Source organism: Phoenix dactylifera, chromosome 1 (assembly GCF_051530095.1).
Source record: "Phoenix dactylifera cultivar Ajwa chromosome 1, Ajwa_hap1_PhDact_Kaust_v1.1, whole genome shotgun sequence".
Taxonomy (NCBI): Eukaryota; Viridiplantae; Streptophyta; class Magnoliopsida; order Arecales; family Arecaceae; genus Phoenix; species Phoenix dactylifera.
This window is the reverse complement of record NC_143190.1, coordinates 69504744-69528771: the sequence shown is the minus strand read 5'-3', so window position 1 is coordinate 69528771 and position 24028 is coordinate 69504744. Positions and strand designations below refer to the sequence as shown.

The window sequence follows — 24028 nt, the reverse complement described above, 5'->3', positions numbered from 1 at the left end:
AAACTCCTAGGAAGAGAGAACATCGCCTTGGGACCAAAACCACACAAATGTGGGGATATATGGCAATAGGGGCTGTCATTCCTAAAATTGAAGCAGGTTTGAGTGTTAGGTTTTGACTTGGAACCTTAGCAAGCCTTGATTATTTCAGCCATCTATCCCTCATATCCTACTCATTTCCTTTGATAGAGGTGGTGGAATCTTGATGCAGTGTGACATACAGTTGGTAGGTAATATAATCGGTTGGTCCATATCAAGCTTTGTAGGAGCCAGCGGATTTATAGCAAGACATAATATTAGTTTTTTACTTGATCGCCAAATTTATTGCTAGGGTTTCCTATTTCTAACCCAAATGTTTTCGACGTCAAATCTCCGATATCCGTCAATCATGGTGTTGGTGGCGAGCTTCCATTGCCGAGCAAGGAGGGAAGGATCGAAAAAGATAATTCTTAGACTAGATAGGGACCTCAAAATAATTTGGTCTTCCCCATGGAATATATAAAGTCCGTGGATGAAACACATAAAATTAAAAAAAGTAACTAGCATCCTTAGATAGTTCGGTCATTTAGATTCATTTTCCATAGCTTTACATAATGCTTGTACAATGGTTCGGGGATCAAAACATGCCAAACAAAAAATTGAACTAGGTACATAGCTGGTACTTATATCTTCTTTAGGTCCACCTCTTATAGTAGTCACGCAGTAGAACATCTGAAACTAAAAATTAAACGAAGGTCCCCAGATTCTTGTACAATTTCATTCGAATTCAGATTCAGTATCTCTAATATTAATAACAGGCCCGGCCCCTCTACTGATAGCTTTATTATGCTTTGGACAACGTCATTGTTCCCGCAGAAGTTGCAAGTCCTTAGAAATCTCTAATAAAACTATGAGCGCTCCACACAAGCCTGAAGGTCATCTTAGCTGAGTACATGAACTAAAGAAGCACAAGCTTATCTCAGAAATAAAAAGAACTTTTACATATCTCTAACCAATTAATGCTGTAGAACACTTAAACATGTTCAAATTATGGTCATTACAGCCATATCGGTGTGATCGGCCTTGGGCCGGCCGGTGACGAAGAACGGGAGCCATTCAGATGGGAGGAGCACAGCTGACCCTGGCGGTGGACAAGTTTGGCAGCAGCGGAGCCTGGCAGAAGCAGGATGTGTCTCTGCGCCTCTAGTGCAGAGAGTTGAGGATTTTTCTCTCTTTTTTTCCTTCTATTTTTCCTGTAATAAAATGTGTGGTGCTTTGCTCAAAACAAAAGGTTGTTATCGTATAAGTGCCAAAACAAACTAAAACACTTGGAGGTTTCAAACAAGACCATGGTTAACAATCAGCAGTGTTATTTTCTTATCATTTTGTAGAACTCCATCTCCAAAATTCTAAGTTTTCATCAATGATGTTTGAGTAAGCAGGATAATTGCATAGATATCTAATTAAAAAGAAATGGAAAACAACAGGCATGCATTCTTCATTAGATACATGGCAGTAGATAAAATATGTCAGAAATTTTTCTTTTAAGATATCTCCCTGCCAACCAACTGGCCCAAACAGACATGCACTTGTTGTCATCTATAGAATACACTTCAAAAATATATACACCGATCAGAAGAAAAACCTCGGCAACAGATCAGGTAGGCTTGATATTTGAGCAAAGCTTATTTTCGTTTGTAAAATATTACCACCACACAGAGACGATGAATGGTTATAAATGAAACTTTATGGAAATTTCGGGAGAGAAAGCTTGCAACATGTGAACAAAAAAAAACATTGAAATAGAAAGACACACCGAAAAGCACACTTACTCCCCCCACTAAGACCTCCGAGCAGTGATCACCTTTTGTATGATAAAAAGCAACAAACTCCAGCAACTGCTTTATTCTCAATAATCTACCCTTTATTTTTCTAAACTCAACTCCTGTGGATGGAAAGAAGCCCACCACCTTACCATGGTATGCATATTTTCTCTACTGTGTCAAGAAGACTAGAAAGAAACCAATTAACGTCTTTGCCTATATTAAGCAGTTCTTATTGTCCAAAAATCAATTTTTTCCCCACCTCCTGGCTTTGGCTCTAGATACTTCATCACAGGGTTATCAGTGAAAAGGGGGATTTCCTGAAATGCGGAACTTTTTCCTTTTTTCAGATCGGAGAAATTTTGGAGGCTTACCTTCTTTTTCCATCCTGCAGAAAAATAGAAGGAACAGCAGTTAGAACAAATAAGCTCAGATCCTTCCATTCTTTCTTAACTTATTTACCCAGGAATGAGATATATTGGCAATCCAAGCTTGTGGGAGGGATTAACTGGGAACAGACAACCTTTGGCACTTTTTGCACAAAGTGGCGACTTCCAAGACTCCACCCCGGGCCATTGCGCTTCTCAACTCAAGCCCTTTACCACTGCACCAAGCAACAGTAAAACATTGGTTTACATTTTAAACAATACTTAAAAAACTGTGGTTTCACATTCTCAACGAAAATTTAGACACCCAGGTTATACCTGACAAACCAATGGTTTCATTCATTCTAGATGGGACTGCAGGCTCATCGAGAATCTACCCTCCTCTGAATCATATAGCCTTTCAATTCAACCACCATGTGCCGTATCCATGGGGGCAAACCTCTCTGTCAGCTTCTGATTCCTTGATAATGATAGCTATCAACAGTTTTCTCTGCATTTGATCACCATGTCCCAACCACCTTCATCACATTCTGGTGGTCATCATAGTTCTCATAATCTATGCGACTCAGCAGAGCTCTTTCCCATGAACTTGGTAGAGAGTGCCTCCACAGGTGACATGGATAGAAGATCGTTCTGCAGTTCCATTGATCATGGCTTCCATAAAAAGCAAGGACATAACCTACACAATGTTCTAGCAATTTGGATAGAAGAAATTAAAAACTGAACATTTATCAGAGAATCAGTGAATTGTAAGAAAATTATTTTTATTATCCAAAAATCCGAAAACAATAACATATTGTTGGATAGTTCACAAAAGAACTCCTCCAAGTAGCTGCATTATCATGCACTTTAATAACTTAAAATAGAAAGTGCAAATTGTGCCAAGCTGAGTGCTTACCACCCCACAAGAAGTCATTTTCATGCTTTGTACAATATAAACCTCCAGGTGCCACCCCACAAGAAGTCATTTTTATGCTTGCCACCCCATCGATCACCCGGTTGCAAAATCTATTCTTCTTTGATGGGCTAAGGAACTTGTAAGCATCAAAAGGCAAGTCCCAGTAGTATGCCAGTATCATCTGAAAACTACACAGGGATTCCCATAGTAACAGAAGTGATGAGAAAAGAAAAATATGATTTGATGGGTACACATTCACCATATTCAAAAAGGAATTCACTCCTACATCCACCCAAAAAGTGTCCTAGTACCCGAGTGACCAGACCAGTCTCAAAATTTTAGACCATCAAAATGATAAAACCCCAGATCCCTGGATGGAAGAAAAAATGTTGATTTTAACTATGACTTATCCTTGCCTCATAATATTCTGGGGACTGCTTAGAAAGCTCCTTTGAAAGATAAAACATATTTACCATGCCTCAGTTTCAAAGATAATAAACAGTGATGCATCGTACTTGCTAGTCATGTAATAACAAAATTGAGCAATTTACTAAAACAATCAAGTTAGCAAATGATCAGTGCACAACCAAATTGTCAATAAATTGATATCTAGTATTAGTTTAGAATTTAATTTAGTGCTACTATAATGACTGATATGTAGGCCTGTTAACGAGCCGAGCCGAGGCTGGGCTCGTTTCACAGAAGCTCGGGCTCGGGCTCGGGCTTGGTACCGAGCTCTGTATTGGGTTCGAGCTCGGGCTCAAGCTCGATAACAAAGATCCAGTATACATTAAACACCACAATCAGTATAAATTATTGACAAAATTCACCAAATATATTTTTTTTGTGTGGGCGCGGAAAAGTCTTAGAGACAGAACATTGCAAAGAAAGAGGGAAAAAAAAGAAAAATACCTATTCTTCTCTTCTTCTTCCATGATCTCCCCTGCAGCGTCGCTCCCGCCATCGCCGCTTTCGCCACGGCACCCTCCGCATCCCGGAAGACGATCCCACCTCCGATCACCCCAAACAAAAGGCCGAGCAGGGGCTATTCCCCCATCCTCTGTGCCGAGCTCACAATCGGGTAGGCCGCCTTCGTCGCCTTCGGAGCTGCCGCAGTCCAAGCCGTCGTCGCTTCTTCTTCCCCTTCTCCGATGTCGGATGGCGGTTCGCAGCTGCCCGGCTCCATGTTCCGCCGCTTTTTCTCTTCTTCCCCTCTCTATTCCCTGATATTATACGATTAGGACTAGAGTTTTGAGAGCCGCCCACCGAGAATACTAGGAGAGCGTCGCACATAACAAAATATTATTACACCGATTAGGGCTCAGAGCAGCTCTCCGCACATAACAAAATAGAGAGAGAGAGAGAGAATATTGGGGGGGCAGGGGAGGAGACGGGGGAGACTCAAAAAGAGTCCAGGCAGTGTTAAGTCACGAACCCAAACGTGCTCGTGAGCTGCTCGGGCTCGAGCTCGGGTTTAAACGGGCCTCATTTTGGGCTCGGGCTCGGGTTGGTTTGACTAACGAACCAAGCTTTTACCGGGCCGAGCTCGAGCTGAGCCCAAGCAGCTCAGCTCGTTAACAGGCCTACTGATATGCTATAAAATGATATCTTAGAATTCCTGAGTAGGAGTGTTCATCATGAACTTACCTTGGATGGAAGTCTATATCCAGCTGCAACCAGGTCGTTTATTAGACCCAAGTATCTTTTTTTGAATTCTCAATTTTTCTATATCATCCCATCTCCCAGCTGACCCATAAACACTGATAAGATGCAAATATGGCATTGGGTCCCTTGCATCACAAGCAGATAGCTGGTTAGCTGCATTTTCTGCTAATTTAGTATTGCAATTTAATCTGCACCCACTCAGAAGCGAAGTCCATATCACAGAATCTGGTTCAAAAGGCATCGAGTAAGCCAATTTCTCAGCCTGCTCAACCATACCCATCCGACATAAAAGATCAATTATACAAGCATAATGCATTAATTTAGGTGAAATTCCATAATCATATTTCATAGAACTAATGTAATGCTGAGCTTCATCCAAAAGGCACATGTGCGTACAAGCAGATAGTATACCAAGAAAAGTGACCTCATCAGGTTTGGTATTCGTCCTCTTCATAATCTCAAACATTTCGATAGCATTTTTACCAAGGCCATTAAATGCATACCCATTAATCATTGCATTCCACGTCACCACATCCCACTCAGGCATGCAGTCAAAGATTAGTTTAGCTAGCAGCATATCCCCACACTTGCAGTACATATTTATTAGTGAGTTTCCAACCACCATGTGTGATTCGTGCCCAAGCTTGATAACAACAGCATGGATTTGTTCCCCAAGGATCAGTAGAGATAACCTTGACGAAGCAGTGAGAAGGCTAGCTATAGCTAACTCGCTCGGGCTTATTTCAGATAATACCATCCTTTTAAAGAGTGGAAAAGCCTCATTATACAACCCATTCTGGACAATCCCCGATATTAAAGCATCCCAAGTTGTACCATCACGCTCGGGAGACTCATTAAAGAGCTTATAAGCATCGGCAACCTTCCCATGCTGAAGTAAACCAGAGATCATGACATTATATGTGACAGTATTTCTTTCAGGCATCTTGTTGAAAAGCTGCAAGGCCTTGTCCACTAGGCTTTCTTCCACGTAACCATGTATCAAAGTCGTATACGCCATTACATCTTTTTCAAGCATTTTGTTAAATAATTTCTGTGCTTCATCTAGATTTCCATTTTCTAAAAAACTTGACATCAAAGCTGTAGTTGACTCCACAGTTGGTTCGGGCATCTCTGAGAACAATTCGAGAGCAGCATCAATTCTCTTATCTTTCAGATAACCATTAATCATTGAGTTCCAAGAAATCTTGTCCTTTTTGTCCATATGATCAAAAAATTTACGGGCCTCATTGACATTTTTGTTATTTATATAACCGCATAGTAAGGAGTTCCACGATCTGATAAACTTACCTTCCAATTTGTCAAATTCTAGCTTAGCTGCTTCTATGTTCAGACATTCACAATACATTAAAACAAATGAAGCCTCAACGCCCTCATCAAGATGAAAAAATCCGAATTTTATCGCATAGCCATGAATCTTTCTGCCCTGTTTGACATTTTTCATACCAGAACAGGCATTAGTTACCTTGATAATGCTAGCAGCAGTAGTTGGAACTCCATCACTCATCATCTTAGCAAAGAATTCAATTGCCTCTTCAAATTGTCCATTACTAACAAAGCCTCCTAACATTACGGACCAAGTTACCACATTCTTGGCAGGCATCAAGTTGAACAGCTCCAGTGCAATTCTCACTTTCTTAACCTCAGCATACCCATTAATCATGGCAGTCCAAGAAACAACATTTCGTCTCGGCATCCGATCAAAAGCTTCACGAGCATAGTTCATCCTGCGGTTGATTGCAAAGCCCGATATCAAAGCATTCCACGTCGCAAGGTTTGGGCGAACTATATCATCAAACACCCGGATCAAGCAATCGGAGACATTGCAGTTCGAATACATTGTAATCAAAGAAGTACCCACAAATACATTCGCCGAAGAACCGGTCTTTACAGACAGCGCATGAATCTGTTTCCCCTGCTCCAAAGCTCTGAGCTTCGCACAAGCTGACAAAACAGTGGAAATGGACGTATGGTTCGGCATCAGTCTGCAACCATTCATCTCCGAGAAGATTCGAATAACTTCATTGCAACGACCGTTCTTTGCATAAGCAGTCATGATTGAATTCCAGGAGACAACATCTCGTTCCGGCATTTGATCAAACAGCCTCCGGGCAGATACCAAATCACCAGCTTTAGAGCAGCCCATGATCAGTTTGTTTAGTGAAGTAACATCGATGCTTTGCGGGGAGCAAATCGTCAAAGATCGAGAACTTAAAAATTTCACAGGAAACGGCACGGAATTGAGGATTTGGATCTGCTTCATGAGCATCAGCAGCTCTAGCATTTGACCTGTATTACATCAGAACGCAAACCCGTTCAGATAGTTCATACGGAGAGCATCGGGGCCTGCGGTGGAAATTTATATGGAAGAAAGCATAATGCATAAGAAGAGTGGTTAGTCCCACACCGGATAAAGGAGGACGAGGCGGCGAGGACATCATCTGCACATTGTTTGCCCAGCGACCAAAAAGTCGATGGCCTAAGTAAGGGCCACAAATTGCACACATTTAGGCCCTGTTTGGGAGCTCAAGCTGTTTGGTAATCACATTTTTATGGGAGAGGGTGGCATTGAAGAGTTTTTCATAATATAATATAAAATTATATAATATAATATATTAATGTATTATTGGAGAGGGTGGCATTAAGGCTGCAAATGGGTCGGGTCGACCCGGGACCCGACCCGACCCGACCCGCTTTAGACCCGACCCGACCCGAATTTTAGGACCCGCGGGGCCGGGTCGGGTCCTAAATTTAGACCCGATCTATTTTTCGGGTCGGGTCGGGTCCACCCAATCTTGATCCGGGACCCGACCCGACCCGACCCGAAAAATAGATCGGGTCTAAATTTGCAAAGCCAATCTTGGTTCTAGCATTGCACAGTTCATCATTGTCCTCTCCTAAAAGTTTTTGCTCAAGACAGTCTTCACGAAAATATAAAGATCCTTTGCTTCCTTCTGGAGCTGATTTTCCCTGGCATTCATACAACAAAGAAAAGCTGCTTTGGCTCTCTACTCGATCAACTTGATTGTGCATTTTACTCTCCAGAAACACTCTCCTCTGCTGAGTATTTAGACAAGTTTTTCAGATGCAACAGAAATAGGCATGGAATTTTCTCCTCGAAGCTGTCAATGGAATTTGCACTATCCACATAATTCGGACATGGACAGCGTAAACCCATATGCAAATAATCAGAGCCAGCAGCAAAAGGAATTATGCCAAAGAATGAAAAGGAAACATATGATAGGAACTAGAAAAGATGTCCATGAAGATGTATAAGAGGCACAAGGTATTAACATATAACATTGCACACTCAAAATGAGGTTAAAACTTGCAGAAAACAATTGTTTAACTTTGCTTGCTCTGGGGTTAAAACTTGTTCATCTCATGGACCCGACCGGACCCAAACCCGGACCCGATCGGATCCGGATCCGACCCGACCCGAATGACCCGACGGGGTTGGCATCGACCCGACCCGACCCGACCCGAATTTCAACCGGGTCGGGTCTGGGTCCAAAATTAGGACCCGAACAAAAAACCGGGTCGGGTCGGGGTCGCTCAGGACCCGACCCGACCCGACCCATTTGCAGCCCTAGGTGGCATTGAAGAGGGGGATGGGTGGGAGTGGAAGAGGAGGCAATGGAGTATTTTGGGAGAAAAAACGATTTTTTGAATGGAAGTATTTTGGTCAAAAAAATAGCTTTTCGGCAAAGTTAAAAATAACTTTTTTTTTAGAAAGCTATAAATTGGAGCTTCTTCCGAAAAACTATTTTTAGCTTTCTGCAAAAGCTGAAACAGCTTTTCAAAATTTTTACCAAATACCCTTTTTCATCCAAAAGTACTTTTGGAGGGTCAGAAAGTGCTTTTTGGCTCTCTAAAAACTCCCCCAAATGGGGCCTTAGACTATTCCCTGCTTGTCCCAAAAAATATAATATTTACGAATGAGAAAAAAAAATCAAATATATGGAATTTAACAAATATTTTACTATAATTGGATTCAAAATATTTTTTTTTTTTTACACCAACCCTCTCCCACCTCTCTTTGTCTCTCTAATTACACAAGTTTTTGCCTAAGATTTTATCCTGCTGGCAATATTTCAATTTCTATTAATATAAACCACAAACCAAGACAAGATATAAAAAATTTCTCTCTCTCATCTCAGCTGGTGTATTCCAATGATTATAATAGTAAGATCGATATTATTAATGTTTTAATTTTGTCATGAAAATAGTTTAGGTCACCATATTTGATGATTGCAATCAACAAAAATGCAGTAAAATAAATATAATGGATGAAATACCATGTTGCCCGAGCATAAATTGCACACATTTAAACTATTCTCTTCTTGTCCCAAAAAATATAATATTTACATATGAGACAAGAAATCAAATATATGGAATTTAACAAATATTTTACTATAATTGGATTCATAATATTATTTTTTGGACACCAACCCTCTCCCACATCTCTCTCTCTAATTACGCAAGCTTTATGCTAAGATTTTTATCTTGCTGGCAATTTTTCAATTTCTATTAATACAAACCACAATCCAAGACAAGATATAAAAAATTTCTCTCTCTCATCTCAGCTGGTGTATTCCAATGATTATATTAGTAAGAGCAATATTACTAATATTTTAATTTTGTCATAAAAAAAGTTTAGGTCGCCATATCTAATGATTGCAATCAACAAAAAAATAGTAAAATAAATATAATGGATGAGATACCATGTTGCCCGGGCATAAATTGCACACATTTAAACTATTCCCTCCTTGTTCCAAAAAAATATAATATTTACGTATGAGACAAGAAATCAAATATATGGAATTTAACAAATATTTTACTATAATTGGATTCATAATATTATTTTTTTGACACCAACCCTCACCAACCTCTCTTTGTCTCTATAATTACACAACCTTTTGCACCTAAAATTTTTATCCTGCTAGTAATTTTTCAATTTCTATTAATATAAGCCACAATTCAAGATAAGATATAGCAAATATCTCTCTTTCATCTCAGCTAGTGTATTCCAATAATTATATTAGTAAGATCAATATTATTAATATTTTAATTTTGTCATGAAAATAGTTTAGGTCGCCATATCTAATGATTGCAATCAACAAAAAAGCAGTAAAATAAATATAATGGATGAGATACTATGTTGCTCGAGCATCTTATCATTTTCCATATGCTTCTTTCTCCAATCAATTGTCTCTCCTAGTGTTACTATTGGCAGGTATAGTAATCTAGCCAAAATTTTGAATTAAAAATCTTAAATAATTTTATGCTTTTTCGAATTAATTTTTATTTTCCATCTTGTATGATATCCGGCATATTTCAATTTTGAGCACCTATATATAGGTGATCAAAATGATGGATTTTTTTTTTGGCTGCCAAAATGACACTAAACAATCTCAGCCCATTATCTTTCTTAACATTAAAAAATTTATGTATATATGCAGGATAAGAAACTCAAGAAAACAACTTAAAATTCGAAAAACTGAACGTGCGGAAGCAGCGGTCTACGTACAAAAAATTATGAATGGTCAGGGAGGATATCGAGTTCTTAGAATTAATTATTATATTATTATTTGGTCAGCAATTCTCTCCCTTGCACGGAAATCAGTTTTGAGAGACGTTGGAGGGAGGCCGGTCATCAGTAACTTCAGTACTAAGACTAGACCCAAAGAAGAGAGAGAATGCAAGGGATACGCTTTTAGCTTTACGAGTTCCCAGAATAATTCCTGACGTATCCTTCCAATCCCCAATCATGACGCAGCTTTTCCTCGGTAGCAGCGTCACTCCAGAATTTAAAAATGCGACAGGACTCGCCCACTCGGCTTTCCCGCCTTTTCTATTTTTATTTATTTAATTTATTTATTTTTTGTATGGGCTACTCACACTGATTTTATAGTAGCATAGAATGTATTGTCAAAAGAAAATAGACTATCTAATGCTGGAGAAATTTCTGACTCACAAGTCCAAAAAAAATGCCGAAATACTAGGCGGCGTAAGAAGCGATTCAATCAACTGCCCTATTTACCTCTCGGTACACATGCACCATCTGAAAAGAGGCACAACTCCTTACCAACCACTGGATGTCGTCGAGAAGCAGATGCTTTGCTCCTCTCCGCCCTTTCCGATGAATCTATTCTATCACCACAGTCAAGTCACTCTAAAAAGTGATGTGCTTAGCTCTTAGCACATATCTCGCATAAGAGACTCTCTTCCACGCTACTCAGAGCTCCGCCTCTAGAACTGAAGTCTTGAAAAAGAGACGTCTTCCAGCAGCAATTATTCTAGAGTCCTGATCTCTGATCGTGAACGCAACTCTGCTTTTTCGCCTTCACATACACCATATTGTTTTGTTTTTTCTTCTTCTTATTCTTTTTTTTTTTGTGACGGTGGTCTAATATCATCGAGCCCATCCGTAAAAAAAAAAGAAGCATCAAAGGCCAATCACACAAAATTAATATTATAAAATATTACAATATAACTTTCTATTTTATTACCATATATTTTGTTTGCTGATTTTTATAAATATAATTATACTCAGCTGATTTAATTAATTCATTTTACCAAAAAAATTAGACGGACAGAAATAAAATTACACTTTTATCCTCTCAACTTTCAATTTTTCTAATATATAGTTAATTTTTTCAACTTTTAATTTGAGCCAACATCATACTTGAATATGAAGGACATGTATAAAAAGTTAAAGAATTTAATTAAAATTTTAAAAAACTAATTGACCGGAAGTGAGATTGGTAGTGTAACTTCATTAAAAATAAACCACTTGCAATGGGTTCGCTCGAAAGTGGAATAGCAATCAATCTTTAAAATATGATCGTTATTCTCCTATGACTAGCTATAATTTGATTGTTATATTATTTGTGTAAATAAAAGTATTAACAATCTATATCATTCAATTATTTGACAAACACTGGATAGGGTGAATTGATTTATTATTTTTATAATTAACTATTTATTCTTATTTTCTCATCATTACTCTTCTTTTACTCGACATAAATAAGATCTATAAGCTACTTCCTAATAATTTATGAGAATTTGAACATCAAAATAATTCACTTGATGGTGGTAAATTAATTTTTAATTATATTGGTAATTTCTTAACTTTATTTTCTTTTGAATTCAGACCCAATTTTTGTTTGAAAACTATTCTTTATTGGCAAAATAAGGAAAAATTGATTCAAAAAGCCAAACATAATATTTGAAATCTATGTTCGATATAATTACAATTGATCCAAATGATCAAATAATAATTAGAAATAAATCTATAGAAATAGAAGCAATCATCCTTTGTGTCGGCTATTACATGTAAGAGCTAGAATGAGAAGCTCTTTTCCTTGATTTATATAAATTTTATTGCGATGTAAAATAAAAAAGAGCATGCAACACAATTAAAGTATCATCTAACTCTCAAAAATTATAACCATTGCAATAGCATGCAGAATCTCCATCAGCCATTTTTAGAAAACACATAATTTTTTATTATCCATATTAGAACATATTTTTGAGTTTTAATATCTATATTATAAGAATATAATCCTTTCATCTAATAATTAATAAACTTTTTTTTTAAAAGACCCGGAACGCCAGATGACATGCTTGAAGGTTGGACCCGGCGGTGACAGCGTCCCTTCCGTTATAACCTCCGTTATTTCCGGGTGTTGGATTTACGGCAACTTCCCTTTCCTTTTGGCGCGATTTATGCTGGGCCTGCGGCGCACGCGGTGGCCGCGCCGGCGCGTGGTTTCTCCACCGTTATCTCCCTTTCTAGCACGTGCGACAAGGCCCCACGGAGCCATCACCTTTGAAAATTTGGTACGTCCGCTGACGCCTCGCGAGGCACCATACGCATTACTTGATGCCATCTCTGATCCAACGGTATTTATCTCTCCACGTGGTTATTTGGGAGCATCATCCAGTGTCGGCGTACAGACAGGAGTACGACGACGGCTGGCTCCGTTTCACGTCACGCCGTAACGGGAGGACAAACGGCTCATCTGTGACTGCTATGACGTCAGGAATCAGCGTACGGTGGGAACGGATGCACGTGATCCGTTTCGGAGGGAGGACAGTATTTTTTTTTATTTTTCAAACAATACGTGGCATTGATTGATGGGTCAGAAAGCCTTTCTCTCTTTTCTTTTATTTGTTAAAAACTTAAAATAAAATGTATAAGAATAAATAAAAGGACGGCGTCGGTTTTGGTGGTGATGATGGCCTCAAGATGGGAGCGTCATTGTGGGCGGCTCATTCCGACGCTGAGGGTGACGTGGTTTTGACGTCAGGAGTACGCGACGATAACGGGGGAAGATGGGAGGGCTCTGTCACGGGCGAACCCCCGTGATTAATTTAATCACACTCCGGTCCGTTTTCTTAATAATAATAATAATAATAGTATTTTAAATGAAACAGTATGGCCAGCTAAACTGGATCGAGATGGAGAGACGAAAATTGAAAGCAGATTCCTACCGCCTCTCTCTTCTTCTTCTTTTTCTTCTTTCTTTTTTTTTTTTTTTTTCCTGCAGCCACAGCTCAAACATCAAAAATATGGATACAGTCAACAAAATTTAAAAAAAAAACTATATAAAAGCTCTAGCACAGACCCCAGTCCACCCAGATAAAATTTCCAAAATGGTAAGTTACGAAGGAAGCAACCTAATCTACAACACCGTTTGCCTCTGAGTAGACGTGCATGCGTGGCCCGGTAGAAGTCACACTTCTTCGGTAATCTACGAATATCATGAAACAGTGGTCCGTCCTCGATTGTACCCCAGATTCACTTATCACCGTAGCCGAGTCTCTCTCGAGAAGGAGATGGTCTGCACTCAGTGTCTGTCTTGTATAACAGATATCCTCTTGGGTTGCTCTAAGCTCGGCGCACGCTACTGACGAGTCGAAGATTTCTGCAACTTCCGTAGTTGTGCTTTATACATTATATTCGCTATGTTCGATGTTGATGGATATCTTTTAGTTGCTTAATTTTTATTTTTTACATAACTTTTTATTTCTACCCAAAAAAAATCTATCTCAATAATGAGAAATTACTGCTTTTCTGAAATAATGCTGTCCTTAAGTCTATGCATGTTGGTCGACATGGTTGAAGAGAAGGGAGGAGGGAATGATATTAAAGTGTGACACCTCGACGGACACTGGGCCGGTTAGGTCGGGGAGCAGTGCATATTGTTAGGCACCAAATTTCCGTGCGATCTTCTATGTTCACGAGAACGATTAATTGCTGTCATATGTTTGACTATTTGACAGTTTGCTTTATAAAAGCTATACGTAATTAGGTTAAACAAATCCCCATGCCTTCTTTCCTAGTCTCCAGTTAAGAAAGTTTCCGCATGAGATGCAGGGTGGGATTAAAATTAAGATTTTTTTTTTGCATAAATACCCTCCTAAATATCGAATTTTGTATGAATACCCTTCCAAAATTGATATTTGCGTGTATACCCTCGTAAAACTCTGTTTTTGTACAAATGCCCCTAATATAACGGTTGTTCTAACGATATTAAAAAAAACATATTTATATTAATTAAAAATAAAATAAAAATTTAAAATTATGCTATTGTCCTTGTCTTCTTTTCCGACTATCGTGATTATGATCTATTGCATGTCTATCCATTAAGGGTATTTTAGTCATTTTAATTTGAAGCTGTTAATTTTTTAACGTCGTTAGATAGCATGAGTACATATGCAAAAATAAAAATAAAAAAAGGATAGAATGACAAAACAAGTGTTTTACGAGGGTATACATACAAATATCAATTTTGAAAAAATATTCATGCAAAATTCGATATTTAGAAGGTTATTCATGCAAAAATCCTATCAACTAAAATTAAGCAAGCACCACAAATTTAATCCAATTTGCACGCAAGAAAATGGTACGATCGAGTTGATAAAATCTTCATTTATTCAACTTTCAAAGTTAACTTGCATTTGTTGAATAAAAAATTAAGTTTCTTTTGAGACAAGTCCTGCCCTAGAAACGCCTCTATAAATAAGAATTTTTTATTTGATCAGAGTTCACGGTTAAAGGATTGGGATGCTTAATGTCTTGGTTCGAATTTTCTGGTAAGATAGCATGAAGGAGATGCCTGCATGATCTTTTATAGACTATCAGCATAAAACAAAGGCATGGCCATATGAGTTAAATCTCCATCTGCTTAATGCCGTTACAAAGCCTTTCAAGGAGAGCGGAGGGAACAAAAATTATACTTTGTTGAGTTCAATATATTATCATTATAGTAGCAAATAGCAACTGTCTTTACCAAATATAAATGACCCTGTAGCAACCCAAGATCTCACCCAAAATGGCTAGCCGGAAGTTATTATTTGAATTCCTTGATTCTGCATACCTAAGATCTACCTAGCGAATAACCGATGTGGGACTAAACACATACCCGCATGAGTCCTCGCAGACTCTCTTAGCTAACTATGCCAAAGAGATTCTAATCAATCTCTCCCTTACCATATCTTTTTTGCATATAATATATTGCAGGTTGGTCCTCTCTAAGCGGCAGTCATGCATATTTCTTTAATAAAATCTAATGAACTAGTTGGTTTTTCCAAACCAGAAAGTACAATCGCTCTAAAAAAAAAGGCATAAAGACTTGATAGATAACTTGATTTAGATAAAATACAAATATTTCATGATATGTAAACTAAAAACCATACAAAATATAGTTGCTCTATCTTTATCATGTTGATAAAGTACTTTAAAAAAATTTGATATAGCAACGACTTTTAAAGCCAGCACTACCTCATAAAGGGAGAGCAACCATGCTGGATAACCCAGATCAATTGAATTCAACAAGAAATTGGCGAAAATATCACCAAGAAATTAGACCTAGTGTCCAAGTCAAAGTTTTGAACATGTTAATTCTTTGATTTTGCATGAGATGATTAAAAATCGGCGGGATAAAGACAATACATAAAGCTGAAATTTAAGAAAAAAAAATATTTTGAAGGTACAATTTGAATGGATTAATCTAGTGGGGCCATCATTAAATAATAAATAAAGCAAATGGCATCCATTTAAGGTTTCTAGGTTGAACTTATCATAGCCTAATATGGCCACATCTTTTCTTGTTGAGAAATTTGCACGCTTAATCACATCAAGCATGGAGACATGGCACTCTCCTTTTATTATTAAGAGTGATGTCAGAACGGTATGAGCTACCTAAATCACCAGCTGGAGATCCCATGCATAGTTACATATGTCACATATATAGTCTCCTCTCCAAACTTTTAATGGCTATTTTGAGTTTGTGGTGTCAATTTTGTTCACATAAGAAATGTAATGTGAAGCATAGCATATCATCCTCCATATAATCAGCTGTAACTGCCAAGATGTTACTAGCATATTGGCACCATAAAATTATTGGTGTCCTTTAACTTTCTACAACCCTTGCAGCCAAGGAGCTTGTTTTTTTCTTCATTTAGTTTAAAGAATATTTTATCGGCAAGGCAATTTAACAAGATTACTTTATTGTGCCAAATTTCATTTGTTGGTGCTGGGAACCAATCCAAACCAGATGTCAAGTTAGTGAGGGTCATTGATCAGATGAGATCAATGTATGTCTCCGCAGCGATGTTTTGATGGCTACTGTGTTCGATCAACAGTGCTCCGATGTCGAGCATCCACGAGTCGATGTTGGACGGTGAAAGAACGACTTTGGGTGGTGTTCCAATGCTGGCCCCTACCTCAAATAGTAAAAACAAAAAAGTCGACCCATCAAAATGTGTTCAGCAAGGGACCCTCTCTATGCGACTAGGTGGCAAGCTTTCATTGGCTGGATTGCCTTATCAGTAGAGGTCGGTTTCGAGATGTACGATCATGCAAGAAATTAATTTTTGCTTCTCTAATACAACTACTAATTTTACTTTAATGATTGTCCAACTAATTTTCTTCCGTCCTTTTTTTTGCACCATCAATGCTGCATCATGCCTCAAGATACAACATGAGGACCGTCCAAATCCAGCTCAAACTGCCTCCAATTTTTGATCATACATGTGAACCGAACGCATCCCCAGCTGACCAGAATAGTCCAGAAGTCACTTCTTAATTCTTATATGGTCAGTTTAGGTTCTATTAATTTCGGATTATATTGTAATTGATCGAATTGGACATCAAATCTAAGTGAACACAAATTAGAAGATGGAAAATGCCATGGGCTGCAAACTCTTTGGTTCCATGGAAGGCACTAAACTCCTGCCATTCATTTTTACTTCCAAAGTAAACACTGGTTTTAAAGTTACCAAGGAGGCAATCACAAATGTCAGAATTCCAACAACAGTACGCGTATCCGGTCGCAATAAAAGCCTGCTAAACCACCAAACAAATTAAATAATTCTTGTCCTCATTAGTTACCTTTTTTTTTTATCCCCAATACATATTTTACACCAAAATCCTGATTAGTTGAAGAATTAATAGACTTCATTTTTGTCATTTAATCTATCCCTTTTTTGGGTGCATTGAAATAAGGGAATAAAGGTACAAATAGAGGGAGGAAATTCTTCCCAAGAAGTAAAAGCCTTACTAAGTATGCACGAGGGGGCGTCCTGATCAGGTGCATCTCCTGCCGTCCAAGAGGACCCGGCATTTTGTCGGCATCTCCGGTCCACCCCAATGTGAAAACGGTAGGAAACCTGACGGCGTTAGGACACGGCCTCGCTATAAATAGGGAGGCTGAAGTCTCCGATTCGGATAGCCTCGTTCCCACAAGCCAGTCCACAGAGTGTGACCTCTATCAGAAAGAGCGAGAGAGTTTGGTCGAGGAATGGAGAGAGAGATGGCCGTCGAGGCCGCGGCGAAGGAGACGTGGGAGAAGAGATCGAGCTTTAGGAGGATCTGCGTCTACTGTGGGAGCCAAGAGGGGAAGAAGGCGAGCTACCGGGAGGCCGCTATCGAGCTCGGGAAGGAAATGGTAATCGAAAAGAATTCACCTTACTGAAGGAAAACATGATGTTTTCCTTGGTTAGTTTTGATCTTTTTAGGGCTGCATCAGGTTTGGATCGGGATGCTCTAAAGGGTGTCTTGGATTTATTTTTTTTTCTTTTTTTTGCAAAAAAACTTGCATTTCTATTGAATCCAATCTCAAGATCGATAGTTTCTGGCTTGTATGCAAGAATGGGAGGTTGGTGATCATCCATGGATTCCTGATCCTCTTTTCTGCTCCTTTTTAGGGCGTATTTCGATCGAGTCTTTTGTGTTTTTGTTCATCTTCCAATGGGTTTCTTCTCTCTCTCTTTTGGAGAAACAAAAAATCTAGGTTAATGTATGCCCTAAATTTATGAAAATGATGATTTCTTCTTTTAAAAAATGTTTTCCCCTTTTATTTTGAGTCAAAGATTTCATTTTTCTAAATTCTAAAAATTCAGGAGGGTTTGAAGGAGTGGGCGGTGGGGGATACGGGGGTTTGGCGTGAGCGATTGCTAGCTGTAATCAGACTGGGCATTGGGCAGCCTTCTTGCATGATCTCTGCCAAATAGTTATTATAGCGGCCAAAGAAAAAAAAGGTTAAGCTTTATCATTGTAGATTAAAGAAAAGGTGGGAGAGGAGGCTCTCCTGATGCCATCCTATACGAGGGAACGTGCTCTCTTGGTATCATGACTCATTACCATGTTCCCCCGTAGCCCTCCTCCTACGCTCCCGGATGAGGCCCTCCACTTCCATGGGAATTTTCGATTCGAACATTCTTTATCTTTTTTCCTTCTTATTTTGCTATCTAAGCTGGGGAAAAAATCAGCTTGGAATTTGTGCACTGGACTGGACTTGGCTGTTTGACACGTGAGCTTTGGTGTTTGCACTTGCATGTACTACGTCGTGCAGGTAGAGAGGGGCATAGACTTGGTGTATGGAGGAGGGAGCATTGGACTGATGGGCCTGGTTTCGCATGCAGTCCGTGATGGAGGGCGCCATGTCCTAGGGTTGGCTCTCTTGACCCTCTACCTCTCTCTCTCTTCTTTCTTCTACGCCTTTCCTTTTCCTCGGTTTTAGCCTATAAACGACACGTTTCTTCTTCTACCACCCTGTCAGAAAAAATGGCAACTCCTTTTTCTTTGTCCCTTTTATTGTTTTTTTTTTTTGCTAAAGGTCCCTTTTATTGTTCTGTTTATAATAAAAATGTGTCTGGTCCTTTTTATTTAGTTTACATAGCATAGTGTTCTTGGCATTTTCCTAAAACGGTAACTACTTTGGGTACTCTCTCTTACGAGGGAGGGAAAAGAAATGCATTCTCAAATGGGATCCCTAGCTTTTTCTTGTTTCATCTAGCAGGATGGCATAATATGATATATTTTCTTTTTCTAAAGCTGGTGTGGAAAAAATAGTAAAAATGAATTGATCCGGACCTCATTTTTTTATGTTCCATGTGGTTCATTTTATATCTTATCCAGTTCAAATGAATCATTGCAAATCAATGTAATGTAGCAATTGTTCTGTGTGTGTATATATGGGGGCGGGGGAGTTACTTGGCTTTATGGAATTAATAGAAAAGAATTTTTTTTGAACTAAAGTAAAACAAAATCTGCATAGTATAAAATAAAAAAGTTATATAAATAATGGATTTTGTTTCAGATTTGCAAATCTATTAATATTTAAGATTCTTATTTTGAGGTTTATAGTTTATTTATTCGAGAAATGAATCTTTTGAAGACTCAAGTAAAAAATATGGTGGATATTTTTTTCTTTTCTATACACACACACACACACACATACATACATATATATGTACATAAAGTATAGTACTCTCCCTCCCTCCCTCTCTCTCTCTCTCTCTATCTATCTATCTACATCCCTCCCTTGAAGATGTTTAATGTTGTTCTTAATCTTTTTATCCTTTTATAAAAAAGGCTAGGCACACTGGCACAGTTTACTTTTGGGTCTATGATTCGTACTAAGGTGTTTATGTTATTTGTCTTGTCATCTTGCAGAATTATTCCAAAGACATTGATGCCAAGGGAGGTGAGTTCCTATCGGAATATTGCCCATTTTATGATTGCATGTTGTTCACATTTGATTTTTCCTTCCTATTGTAAGTGAAATCCATGATGTTAGGAACTTAATTTTGCATATAAGGTATATAGTTGCGCCAATGTGTTTCTGTCATGATGGTGAGCATCTGGATGTCCTTTTTCCCCCTTCTTTTTGATGATAATGTTGTTTCATAATATGAGCTAGAATTCTATATAAGTTTCATATCTATCCATTTTGTGGATCAAAAAATGAGTTGAGCAATTTTAACAATTTTTAGTACTTTTGAAGCAATACATAAACCCGGTAGGGATGAAGCCTTTGTCTTTTAGGGGCACTCCTGCGCTATATATGCCCATAATTAGTGCCCCCATGCCAAGCTTTTGCCAAAAAAAATAAAATACCTATTTGCGAATGTTACTGTTTGATGTCTCATAACTAAGTGTTCCTACTGTAAAACACATACATTCTATATTATGTGTCTTTTGAGCGTAATTACATTTTAATGTTGATAGGTCGTGGGTGTAGATAAAAATATCACAGTGGCATCAGTAGCTAATCTCTTATAATATCACAAAATACTGCTATCATACTGGTATCAATGGCATTTCAATTTAAATCACCATTCAGTTTTGTCATTCTGCTGCTGGCATACCACCACGTCCACTATCCTGTCCTTTATAGCTAATGAATCTGCATTTTATTCTAAAATGTTCGCCGACATAATTCATCTGTATGCACTCAGAAATTTTATTTTGCATTCCTATGCCTGCATGTTGTTCTTCGAGAAAATGTAACCTGACACTGTTTGAGACTTATATATATAGATTAATTTTTTTAATACAGGTAACTGGCGAGCCTGTGGGAGAAGTCAGAACTGTATCAGATATGCATGAGAGAAAAGCCGAGATGGCTCGTGAAGCTGATGCTTTCATTGCTTTGCCTGGTAAAATTTCTTTAGCTGATCAACCCCTTAGAGAATAAGAAGGTCAAATGTCTTTATATATATATATATATATATATATATATATATATATATATATATTGGTGCAGTTTTATTTCTCATCTGAGTTCATATATCAGGTGGGTATGGTACGCTCGAGGAACTGCTCGAGGTCATTACATGGTATCAGCTTGGGATTCACAAGAAGCCAGTAAGTTATTACATTGTTCTCCTTTTGGTAGAAGGTGGACAAATAATTCAGTGTGAATAACTTATTTCAGTTTTGCATATAAGCTAGCATTGCTAATGGGACAAATGAAGTGGATGGACATTGTAAGGTTGTCTTCTGCCTTGAATTTGTCATTGGAACAACTGTACAGAGCCCTTTTGTCACAATATTTAAAGGCTAAATCTTTTGAAAACCCTAACATCCCAAAACTTGGGGTGTTCGGCTCAGACACCGGCCCGTTCCTGTTGTCCATGGGATCAAACAGTAAACATATATATATGTGCATGCATGTCATGTGTTCCATTGTTTTAGTGGGCTCCTAGCCATTATGCTTTATATGTTGCATTCGTTTGATAATAATAAAAATGGAACGAATACCCTAACCTAAGGTCATCCTTTCCAGCCAATAGAATGATGCACGTGATATGTTGCATTCGTTTAATAATAATAGTCAAGAAGTTTATGGTTTGCTTGCTTCTCTTTCATAATTAAGGAACAGTCAAACTCCTGTTATAGGGAGACAGCAGTCAAGCAATACTTAATTATCAGTTCACCATCGGTTAGGATTCTTCCTACCTAAGAAGATCACCAGTATGACTTATTTAAAATGCAATACTCTTTGGTTGAGTGGGGTCAGATGCTTGCTTTTTCTGCGATGTTTATATAGATATACTTCTACCATATAAGCAACTGAATACATGGCTACGTTATCTTGTGGCTTGAAATCTATTTGTAGTTTGTTAGGTTGATTCATATTTAACATTTAACTTCTTTATCCCATGTGATACCTTCATTCTTTTCTATGTTTTCTCAAGCAACATATTTATAACTGGACAGGTTGGTCTCCTGAACGTTGATGGCTTTTACAATTCACTGTTGTCGTTCGTTGATATAGCTGTTGATGAAGGTTTTATATCCCAAAGTGCTCGCAGCATCATCATTTCAGCCCCATCAGTCAAGGAGTTGATGAGGAAGTTGGAGGTGATGATCGACAGAACTTTTGTAAAATATTTGGTGCTGGGCAATGTCCATCATGATGTGCCTGGTGGTTCTTGCATGCTTCGTTATAAGCAATCTTTAACCCAAACTAAAATAAGTTCAGATAGGAAGTTATCCAAAAGCTGTCATTCCAAGTTTGAGGGAAAACCAAAATGTTATAATTATTTATTTAAAATGAATATTCTATAGATTATGGGTGTTCATTGTAGTAACTTATAGATTGCTGTTACGTACTTTCTGCTTCCACTAACAATGTTGTCAAGCAATTTTGAGTATTGGCAGTAGAAGACCACCATGTCAACCAACCTGGTTACTCATTGAAAACGCAGTTATTTAAGAAAAAAAATTTCGTTGTCGTATCAATTACAAGCAAGCCCATCAGCTATTTGTTTGTTTCAGGTTCATCGTAAGCTTATTTTCTTCGACTGTTGTATGAGTTGCAGATTGAATCTTCAAGGGCATATTTAGTCCAGATTTACCAGATAAAATGTCTAAATTTCTTTTTCTTTGGTGTCCATTTTGTAGGAATGCAAGCCGGAGTATGAAGCGGACCTTGTTTGGGAGACTGAGCGGAAGCCAGAGCAAGAACCCCGCTTGGTTTGGGAGGACGAGCAGAAGTCCTTGAATTTGGTGCCTAAAGCAGAGCCCGGTATTGCTACCTGATTGTTCAGCCTGACCACCACCTTTTGGCTCATACTGCTCTAACGAGACAATGATACTCCTTACAGACAGATCAAAAAACGTTTGAATGAAAGTAGAGTTCGATGTCCAGAGCAATCAGTGCACCTTCCTGGCCTCACAAATTTAATGAATAATAACATTACTTGGACATTTAAGAATACTCGGTCTGCTAATAAAATTTATGCAGTTGTTTTAATTGATTTTGTGACTAGAGAATATATATATGCAGGCTGCGGGAAATGTTGCTATTCTGCTTGTTTTGAGATGTTAACAAGGTTTTTGTTTTTAAATAAAAAGAGGAGTAGATCAACTTCTTGAACTTGATTAGACGTGTGGGCAATTCCAAGTGGTGGCATTAGAATGAATGCAGAATGTTGGTAACCTCACACAAAGAAGATCGTCTGAAATTGTCCTTCACATAGTTACCAATCCTTTTCATCACTCTGCAGTGATTTTAGCTATATGCAAAGCCTTAGTCCAAAGGGCAAAGCATCTCATGCACTATTTGGCTTTAATATATGGATCTCAGCTTCCATTCAGAGCCCTAGTCCAAAAAATATCTTCTCCTACTAGTGGGTTTTAATGAGTCCATCTCATAATCCATTTGCTTGTTGGTCTAAATTTGAATTGTTTTTTCAGCATGCCTTCAGTCTTTTAAGATTCTTTTCCTTAATAATTATCGTAGCATGTCCTCTCGTCGCCGTTCCAATGTTATTAGCGTCGGCAACGGCGAGAAGGCCGTGGCGGACCCTGCAGGTTGCATTGACCTTGGGAAACAGTGGACCCATTGTGTCGGCTCTCCGTACTACTACTGTTTCTGCTTTGGTCGGTGCCTTTTTTTCGTTTACATGGAATTTAGAGTTCCTTTGTCTGCGAAAAGTTACAAAACTGAATGAAGACTTCGAATTGGTCTGGGATCCTCATCAAATCTCTTTTCCCTTCGTCCTTTGGACTGGAGAGTGAGAGGTAGATGTGCACACAGGATGGGTACTTTCTTTGACCCACCACAAGAAAGGGGTGGCTTCCACCTGTTTTTGCTTTCCTACGCTCTCCGCCCACAAATAATATCGTGAGAAAGTTTTATGAGATCTTATAAGAAAATTTCCTATATCCTTACAAGCTCATCAGATTCCTTACATTCATGCACGTGTACGCTGATCCCTTATCTTTTTCTCTACTGCAGTTCATGGGTAGCACCGCAGGGTGTCGTATATCTCTAGATAGCCACCATCAGAAGATAGACAGCCATCAAACAAAACGATCCACAAGCATGAGCTATATTATGTACAATATATATTGTTTGATGGCCATTCATCTCATGATGACGATAATCAAAAATTGCATATCACTCCACCATGCAAACCATGCACCACCTTAGAGAGTCTTATTTGCGTGAATTATG

General features: G+C 38.4%; 2 protein-coding genes across 12 annotated transcripts; one reads left to right on the top strand and one right to left on the bottom strand.

Annotated features, from left to right (window-relative positions):
* Positions 1-537: 537 nt before the first annotated feature.
* LOC103720577 (pentatricopeptide repeat-containing protein At2g13600-like) lies at positions 538-7389 on the bottom strand. 11 transcript variants are annotated; one of them, XM_089927001.1, is made up of 8 exons: positions 7174-7389; positions 4731-7055; positions 3996-4306; positions 3084-3271; positions 2504-2818; positions 2323-2403; positions 2062-2187; positions 538-1229 (listed from the first exon to the last, which is right to left on the bottom strand). In XM_089927001.1, exons 1-2 carry the CDS (start codon positions 7271-7273, stop codon positions 4744-4746), a joined length of 2412 nt encoding a protein of 803 aa, XP_089783127.1. In that variant the 5' UTR covers positions 7274-7389; the 3' UTR covers positions 538-1229; positions 2062-2187; positions 2323-2403; positions 2504-2818; positions 3084-3271; positions 3996-4306; positions 4731-4743. The 11 variants fall into 11 exon arrangements, with proteins under 11 accessions (XP_089783127.1, XP_089783112.1, XP_089783118.1 ...); XM_089926986.1 differs by having other exon boundaries at positions 2504-2876; positions 7174-7388; XM_089926992.1 differs by having other exon boundaries at positions 2174-2187; positions 2504-2876; positions 7174-7388.
* A 10124-nt stretch (positions 7390-17513) lies between these two features.
* On the top strand, positions 17514-22881 carry LOC103720576 (cytokinin riboside 5'-monophosphate phosphoribohydrolase LOG7-like). The gene is made up of 7 exons (XM_008810341.4): positions 17514-17725; positions 18632-18729; positions 19735-19765; positions 20621-20720; positions 20858-20928; positions 21784-21927; positions 22471-22881. Exons 1-7 carry the CDS (start codon positions 17579-17581, stop codon positions 22606-22608), a joined length of 729 nt encoding a protein of 242 aa, XP_008808563.1. The 5' UTR covers positions 17514-17578; the 3' UTR covers positions 22609-22881.
* Positions 22882-24028: the final 1147 nt, after the last annotated feature.